The sequence below is a fragment of the Nerophis lumbriciformis genome, linkage group LG01 (genome assembly GCF_033978685.3).
Source record: "Nerophis lumbriciformis linkage group LG01, RoL_Nlum_v2.1, whole genome shotgun sequence".
Taxonomy (NCBI): domain Eukaryota; kingdom Metazoa; phylum Chordata; class Actinopteri; order Syngnathiformes; family Syngnathidae; genus Nerophis; species Nerophis lumbriciformis.
In genome coordinates, this window is record NC_084548.2 from 2315150 (window position 1) to 2324168 (window position 9019).

The 9019-nt window shown below is 43.3% G+C and overlaps 1 protein-coding gene across 1 annotated transcript in view; it reads left to right on the forward strand.

Moving 5' to 3' along the window:
• The window catches only part of chchd6a (coiled-coil-helix-coiled-coil-helix domain containing 6a), a 142519-nt gene extending 134038 nt beyond the window's left edge, over window positions 1–8481 (forward strand). The window contains exon 8 of the mRNA XM_072911829.1: window positions 8148–8481. Coding sequence (XP_072767930.1) covers window positions 8148–8171 — 24 coding nt within the window. The 3' untranslated portion in view covers window positions 8172–8481. The remainder of the gene's footprint in view (window positions 1–8147) is intronic.
• Window positions 8482–9019: the final 538 nt, after the last annotated feature.

Here is a 9019-nt window from a genome sequence, read left to right on the forward strand (position 1 = left end):
CCATCACTGATGGTGGAAACTTTACACTAGACTTCAGGCAACGTGGATCCTGTGCCTCTCCTGTCTTCCTCCAGACTCTGGGACCTCGATTTCCAAAGGAAATGCAAAATTTGCTTTCGTCAGAAAACATGACTTTGGACCACTCAGCAGCAGTCCAGCTCTTTTTTTCCTTAGCCCAGGTGAGACGCTTTTCGCGCTGTTTCTTGGTCAACAGTGGCTTGACACGAGGTTAAATTTTGAAGACACCTGGTGCCACAAACTAATCAGCTGATTAACTCAAAACACCTGCAAAGGGCTTTAAATGGTCTCTCAGTCCAGTTCTGAAGCCTACACAAACATGGGGAAGACTTCAGATTTGACAGCTGTCCAAAAGGCAACCATCGACACATTGCACAAGGAGAGAAAGACACAAAAGGTTATTGCTGAAGAGGCTGGCTGTTCTCAGAGCTCTGTGTCCAAACACATTAATGGAGAGGCAAAGGGAAGGAAAAACTGTGGTCAGAAAAAGTGTACAAGCGATAGGGATCACCGCGCCCTGGTCAAGATTGTGAAAAAAAAAACCCATTCAAAAATGTGGGGGAGATTCAGAAGGAGTGGACAGCTGCTGGAGTCAGTGCTTCAAGATCCACCACCAAGAGACGCTTGAAAGACATGGGTTTCAACTGCCGCATACCTCTTGTCAAGCCACTGTTGACCAAGAAACAGCGCGCAAGGAAAAAAAGAGCTGGACTGCTGCTGAGTGGTCCAAAGTCATGTTTTCTGACGAAAGCAAATGTTGCATTTCCTTTGGAAATCCAGGTCCCAGAGTCTGGAGGAAGACAGGAGAGGCACAGGATCCACGTTGCCTGAAGTCTAGTGTAAAGTTTCCACCATCAGTGATGGTTTGGGGTGCCATGTCATCTGCTGGTGTCGGTCCACTCTGTTTCCTGAGATCCAGGGTCAACGCAGCCGTCTACCAGCAAGTTTTAGAGCACTTCACGCTTCCTGCTGCTGACCTGCTCTATGGAGATGGAGATTTCAAGTTCCAACAGGACTTGGCGCCTGCACACAGCGCAAAATCTACCCGTGCCTGGTTTACGGACCATGGTATTTCTGTTCTAAATTGGCCCGCCAACTCCCCTGACCTTAGCCCCATAGAAAAGCTGTGGGGTATTGTGAAAAGGAAGATGCAGAATGCCAGACCCAAAAACGCAGAAGAGTTGAAGGCCACTATCAGAGCAACCTGGGCTCTCATAACACCTGAGCAGTGCCAGAAACTCATCGACTCCATGCCACGCCGCATTAACGCAGTAATTGAGGCAAAAGGAGCTCCAACCAAGTATTGAGTATTGTACATGCTCATATTTTTCATTTTCATACTTTTCAGTTGGCCAACATTTCTAAAAATCCCTTTTTTTGTATTAGCCTTAAGTAATATTCTAATTTTGTGACACACGGAATTTGGGATTTCATTTGTTGCCACTTCAAATCATCAAAATTAAACGAAATAAACATTTGAATGCATCAGTCTGTGTGCAATGAATAAATATAATGTACAAGTTACACCTTTTGAATGCAATTACTGAAATAAATCAAGTTTTTCAAAATATTCTAATTTACTGGCTTTTACTTGTATGTGTTCCTTTGAAAGTAGTATTTAAACACCAATATTTCGCTCTGCATTTTGTCATCCCCACTTTCTTTGCTGCACTGGGACAAAAGAGCTTTGTGGAAGTTGCGGTCCCCAGCAGAGATAATAGAGGACAACAGCGGGGGTATTTTGCAGGCTTTTGTCGCCGCCAAGCCGCCAATGCATCATCAGAGCACTCCGTGTTAAACCAGAGTCCTTTTGTCGCTCATTCCGCCAGTCGACTTTTTTTTTTTTTTTTTTTTTTTTTTTTTTTTTTAAATGCCCCTTTTGTGGTTTCCCCACGGTTCCAACCTGTATTTCCAGAAAGATCAATTTGTCTTTCTTCTCGAGCTTTTTTGTCAATAAGTAAACAAATGACATTGCATTATTCTGAGCTTTCATAACGTTTTTGAAAACTTTCATGTGGAACTTTAAAATGGCTTCATTAAAGTAGTTCTGCAGTAGTTTTTGTCAATTATTTGAATTGTACTCACCGTACATTTTCATGACTATTTTTCTTGCGTTTGTCTCCTGAAATTGTTGTTCCTCCCGCCATTAAATCGATTTTTTTTACGTTTTAGCCGACAATTACTTTGAAAGTCTGGGCAGAGGTTGTTCTTTATGCCATTTTTGCTACAATATTTCTAAAAAAAAAAAGCAAACAAAGTGAGTACAGACAGCCCTCACATTTTATTGCATCTTCTACTGTAACTTAGAATAGTCAGTGTACAGCTTGTACAGCAGTATAGATGTACTAGCCATAGAAAATTACCCAGCATACAGGTTTTTGTTTGATGTTGGAATTCATGTTTCTCCTCAAGTAACCACAGCTCCCTCGTTCTGGCAGCACTCGTGCAGCCTCAGACCGTGATGCTACCACCACTATTTTTGACCTTATGTCTCAGAACTTGTTGGAGTTCATGTTTCTCCTCAATGAACCGCAGCACCTTCGTTCTGGCAGCACTCGTGCAGCCTCAGACCGTGATGCTACCACCACCATGTTTGACCTTATGTCACAGAACAAGTTGGAATTCATGTTTCTCCTCAATGAACCGCAGCACCTTCATTCTGGGAGCACTCGTGCAGCCTCAGACCATGACGCCATCGCCACCATGTTTGACCTTATGTCACAGAATTTGTTGGAACTCATGTTTCTCCTCCCTCAACCACAGCTCCTTCATTCTGGCAGCACTCGTGCAGCCTCAGACCATGATGCTATTACCACCATGTTTGACTTTAAGTCTCAAAACACGTTGGAACTCATGTTTCTCATCACTTAACCACAGCTCCTTCGTTCTGGCAGCACTCGTGCAGCCTCAGACCATGACGCCATCACCACCATGTTTGACCTTTTGTCACAGAACGTGTTGGAACTCATGTTTCTCCTCACTTAAACACAGCTCCTTCATTCTGGTAGCACTCGTGCAGCCTCAGACCATGACGCCATCACCACCATGTTTGACCTTTTGTCACATAACATGTTGGAACTCATGTTTCTCCTCCCTTAACCACAGCGTCTTCATTCTGGTAGCACTCGTGCAGCCTCAGACCATGATGCTATTACCACCATGTTTGACTTTAAGTCTCAAAACACGTTGGAATACATGTCTCCTCAATTCACCACTGCTCCCTCGTTCTGGCAGCACTTGTGCAGCCTCAGACCATGACGCCATCACCACCATGTTTGGCCTTAAGTCACAGAACAAGTCGGAACTCATGTTTCTCATCACTTAACCACAGCTCCTTTGTTCTGGCAGCACTCGTGCAGCCTCAGACCATGACGCCATCACCCCCATGTTTGGCCTTAAGTCACAGAACAAGTCGGAACTCATGTTTCTCATCACTTAACCACAGCTCCTTTGTTCTGGCAGCACTCGTGCAGCCTCAGACCATGACGCCATCACCACCATGTTTGGCCTTAAGTCACAGAACGTGTTGGAACTCATGTTTCTCCTCCCTTAACCACAGCGTCTTCATTCTGGCAGCACTCGTGCAGCCTCAGACCATGTTGCTATTACCACCATGTTTGACTTTAAGTCTCAAAACACGTTGGAATACATGTCTCCTCAATTCACCACTGCTCCCTCGTTCTGGCAGCACTCGTGCAGCCTCAGACCATGACGCCATCACCACCATGTTTGACCTTATGTCACATAACGTGTTGGAACTCATGTTTCTCATCACTTAACCACAGCTCCTTTGTTCTGGCAGCACCCGTGCAGCCTCAGACCATGACGCCATCACCCCCATGTTTGGCCTTAAGTCACAGAACAAGTTGGAACTCATGTTTCTCATCACTTAACCACAGCTCCTTCGTTCTGGCAGCACTCGTGCAGCCTCAGACCATGACGCCATCACCACCATGTTTGACCTTATGTCACAGAATTTGTTGGAACTCATGTTTCTCCTCACTTAACCACAGCTCCTTCATTCTGGCAGCACTCGTGCAGCCTCAGACCATGATGCTATTACCACCATGTTTGACCTTAAGTCTCAAAACACGTTGGAATACATGTCTCCTCAATTCACCACTGCTCCTTCATTCTGGCAGCACTCGTGCAGCCTCAGACCATGACGCCATCACCACCATGTTTGGCCTTAAGTCACAGAACAAGTTGGAACTCATGTTTCTCATCACTTAACCACAGCTCCTTCGTTCTGGCAGCCTTCGTGCAGCCTCAGACCATCCATGACGCCATCACCACCATGTTTGACCTTATGTCACAGAATTTGTTGGAACTCATGTTTCTCCTCACTTAACCACAGCTCTTTCATTCTGGCAGCACTCGTGCAGCCTCAGACCACGCTATCACCGCCATGTTTGACTTTAAATGAGGAGAAACATGAGTTCCAACACGTTCTGTGACATAAGAATATTCTATTATATTATATTCTTTTGTCACAGAAGTGTCTCCTCACTTAACCACAGCGTCTTCATTCTGGCAGCACTCGTGCAGCCTCAGACCATGACGCCATCACCACCATGTTTGACCTTATGTCACAGAACAAGTTGGAACTCATGTTTCTCCTCCCTCAACCACAGCTCCTTCATTCTGGCAGCACTCGTGCAGCCTCAGACCATGACGCCATCACCACCATGTTTGACCTTATGTCACAGAACAAGTTGGAACTCATGTTTCTCCTCCCTCAACCACAGCTCCTTCATTCTGGCAGCACTCGTGCAGCCTCAGACCATGACGCCATCACCACCATGTTTGACCTTATGTCACATAACATGTTGGAACTCATGTTTCTCCTCCCTTAACCACAGCGTCTTCATTCTGGCAGCACTCGTGCAGCCTCAGACCATGATATTATTACCACCATGTTTGACTTTAAGTCTCAAAACACGTTTAAATACATGTCTCCTCAATTCACCACTGCTCCTTCGTTTTGGCAGCACTCATGCAGCCTCAGACCATGATGCCATCACCACCATGTTTGACCTTATGTCACATAACTTGTTGGAACTCATGTTTCTCATCACTTAACCACAGCTCCTTCGTTCTGGCAGCACTCGTGCAGCCTCAGACCATGACGCCATCACCACCATGTTTGACCTTTTGTCACAGAACGTGTTGGAACTCATGTTTCTCCTCACTTAAACACAGCTCTTTCATTCTGGCAGCACTCGTGCAGCCTCAGACCATGATGCCATTACCACTATGTTTGACCTTATGTCACAGAACGTGTTGGAACTCATGTTTCTCCTACCTTAACCACAGCGCATTCATTCTGGTAGCACTCGTGCAGCCTCAGATCATGACGCCATCACCACCATGTTTGGCCTTATGTCACATAACAAGTTGGAACTCATGTTTCTCATCACTTAACCACAGCTCCTTCGTTCTGGCAGCACTCGTGCAGCCTCAGACCATGATGCTATTACCACCATGTTTGACTTTAAGTCTCAAAACACGTTGGAACTCATGTTTCTCATCACTTAACCACAGCTCCTTCGTTCTGGCAGCACTCGTGCAGCCTCAGACCATGACGCCATCACCACCATGTTTGACCTTTTGTCACAGAACGTGTTGGAACTCATGTTTCTCCTCACTTAAACACAGCTCTTTCATTCTGGCAGCACTCGTGCAGCCTCAGACCATGATGCTATTACCACCATGTTTGATTTTAAGTCTCAAAACACGTTGGAATACATGTCTCCTCAATTCACCACTGCTCCTTCGTTCTGGCAGCACTCGTGCAGCCTCAGACCATGACGCCATCACCACCATGTTTGACCTTATGTCACAGAACTTGTTGGCACTCATGTTTCTCCTCACTTAACCACAGCTCCTTCGTTCTGGCAGCACTCGTGCAGCCTCAGACCATGACGCCATCACCACCATGTTTGACCTTTTGTCACAGAACGTGTTGGAACTCATGTTTCTCCTCACTTAAACACATCTTACTGAGATCATTTAGGACCAAAACACTTAAAACAAGTAAAACACTCTAACATAAAATCTGCTTAGTGAGAAGAATGATCTTATCAGACAGAAAATAAGCAAATATCACCCTTATTTGACATATTTCATCTTACTTAGATTTCACTTTTTGCAGTGTACTTTTTGTTAAGATGATATTGCTGTTTTTTTTGGGGTTTTTTTAAGTTATGCTCCTCAACTGTAAGAAAGTATTTATTTGTATCTTCAATTTGTGGTTACATTGAAATGAGCTCCTGTAGTTTCCAGATTGAACGAGTGGACAGTGTCGGAGGCAGATATTTACATATATCCGAATTTAAGTTGTACTTCTTCCATTTCTTAGTCATCTTTGAAAACAGCTCGTGTTTTCCATTTCTTCTCTTGATGCTCTGTCAGCAAGTATACTGTGTGTGTTAACCTTGAGTTCTTTGGAATGTGTTTAGACTAGCATTTGTTTGGTCTACAGAGATGGGACGAGAGAGAGGGTGGTGGGATCGGGAAGACAGACCATTTTGGGGAGGCGCAATAGAATGTTCTACACTCTTAGAAATAAGGGTTCTTCTACAAGGGCTGAGGTTCTAACTGGAACCATTTGCTTCTGAAAAACCCTTTCCCGAAGAAAGGGTTTTTCAAGGGTTCTTGGTAACGCTAATGGTTCCAGTAAGAACCATTTTGATCCAGAGAACCCTTTAAAACCCCCTTTCTGAATCATTGGTTTTAAAAGGGTTCTCACTAACACTAAGGGTTCCAGTAAGAACTATTTTGATCCAGAGAACCGTTTTTGGAAGAAAGAGTTCTTCAGGGATTGTTGAAAGCATGGGTAAGATCCTGTGTCACCAGGGACATACTTCCTGATAACATTTGCCAATAATGGTGCCTATCTTTGAATAAATGTTTTTCTCATTAAAATGTTTTGAATGTTTGTTCAATGTCAACATGATAAATGACCACAATATAATATGAACTAAACTGATCTGTAGAATACAATATGGTTCTTTATAGAACCCTCAGAAGACAAGACGGTTATCGGTGACAACCTTTGAAAAGGGATGTTTTTAGAACCCCCTGTGTCAGATCTAGATGAAACCCTTGAAACATGAAAGAGTTCTTTGTGGAACTCCCTGTGTGAGTTCTAGATGAAACCCTTGAAACATGAAATAGTTCTTTGTGGAACTCCCTGTGTGAGTTCTAGATGAAACCCTTGAAACATGAAAGGGTTCTTAGTGGAACTCCCTGCATAGGTTCTAGATGAAACCCTTGACAAACGAAAGGGTTCTTAGTGGAACTCCCTGCGTGGGTTCTAGAAGAAAGTCTTGAAATACAAAAGGGTTCTTAGTGGAACTCCCTGTGTGGATTCTAGATGAAACCCTTGAAATACGAAAGGGTTCTTAGTGGAACTCCCTGCGTGGGTTCCAGAAGAAAGTCTTGAAATACAAAAGGGTTCTTAGTGGAACTCCCTGCGTGGGTTCCAGAAGAAAGTCTTGAAATACAAAAGGGTTCTTAGTGGAACTCCCTGCGTGGGTTCTAGATGAAAGTCTTGAAATACAAAAGGGTTCTTAGTGGAACTCCCTGTGTGGGTTCTAGATGAAACCCTTGAAATACGAAAGGGTTCTTAGTGGAACTCCCTGCGTGGGTTCCAGAAGAAAGTCTTGAAATACAAAAGGGTTCTTAGTGGAACTCCCTGTGTGGGTTCTAGATGAAACCCTTGAAATACGAAAGGGTTCTTAGTGGAACTCCCTGCGTGGGTTCTTTGTAGAACCTCTCATGGGGGGTTCTGGGTGGAACCTTACACACACAGTTCTAGGTAGAACCTTTATAAAAAGGTTCTACCTGGAGCCAAAAAGGGTTCTCCTATGAGGACGAGCCGAAGAACCATATATGGTTCTACTTAGCACTTTTATTTCTAAGAGTGTAGGGTTAGACTGGTCTCAATCAAAATGTATATTGGCAAAGCTTTGCGAATATACAACAAAATACCTATTCTGTCTCTGGTGGTTTTTCAACTCAGCTTTAAGTGTCGGAAAGAACTTGGGAGCGACTTGTGACTTGAATTCCCCGGGAGGAACAACTGGTCCAAAATGTAATTAATTCCTATTCTCATTCTCTCTCAGAACAACCTGGTGAACCGTGGATGAAGAAGACCAACGCAAGCTTTCCTCACTTAATATTCTATCATGAACTTTTGTTGACTTATTGGAGACTTTAAGTTGCCCGCTTTTGAAAGTATTATTTTATGCTATTTATTTGCAGCATGATAAATCATGCTGTATTTCTGCACTGCTCCATTTTACACAGGACAAAGAAGGAGTGTGTTGAACACGTCCAATTCAGCCTTCTCGCAAAAATGATGTCCAACTATTTGTCCTGTTTATATTGTAAATATGCATCCAGTGTTCCTTCATGCACCACATGAATGTCCACTTCACTTTGCCTCCTAATTTCTGCTGCTTGGGGAAAAGAAAAAAAGAAAGAAAGCATGAGGACTTTTCAAGATTTGTGGTTTTATATTTGGCACAGCACTTTTAGGTCCTTATGGTCGTGACTTTAGTGCACCTGAGACGCAATGGCTTATTTGATTTTGAATAAAGATAATCATGCTTTACGATGATGATGTTCGCATTCCTTCTCATTTTCCGCATCTCGTGCAAAATGCAGACTACAGCGCTAAAATAATATCAAACCTTGGCATACTTGCCAAACTTGGGACCTCCGATTTCGGGGGGGTGGGGGGCGGGGCGGGGGCGTGGTTTAGAGGGGAGGAGTATATTTACAGCTAGGATTCACCAAGTCAAGTATTTCATATATATATATATATATATATATATATATATATACATATAAGAAATACTAAGTCAAGTATTTCATATATATATATATAAGAAATACTAAGTCAAGTATTTCATATATATATATATATATAAGAAATACTAAGTCAAGTATTTCATATATATATATATATGTATAAGAAATACTAAGTCAAGTA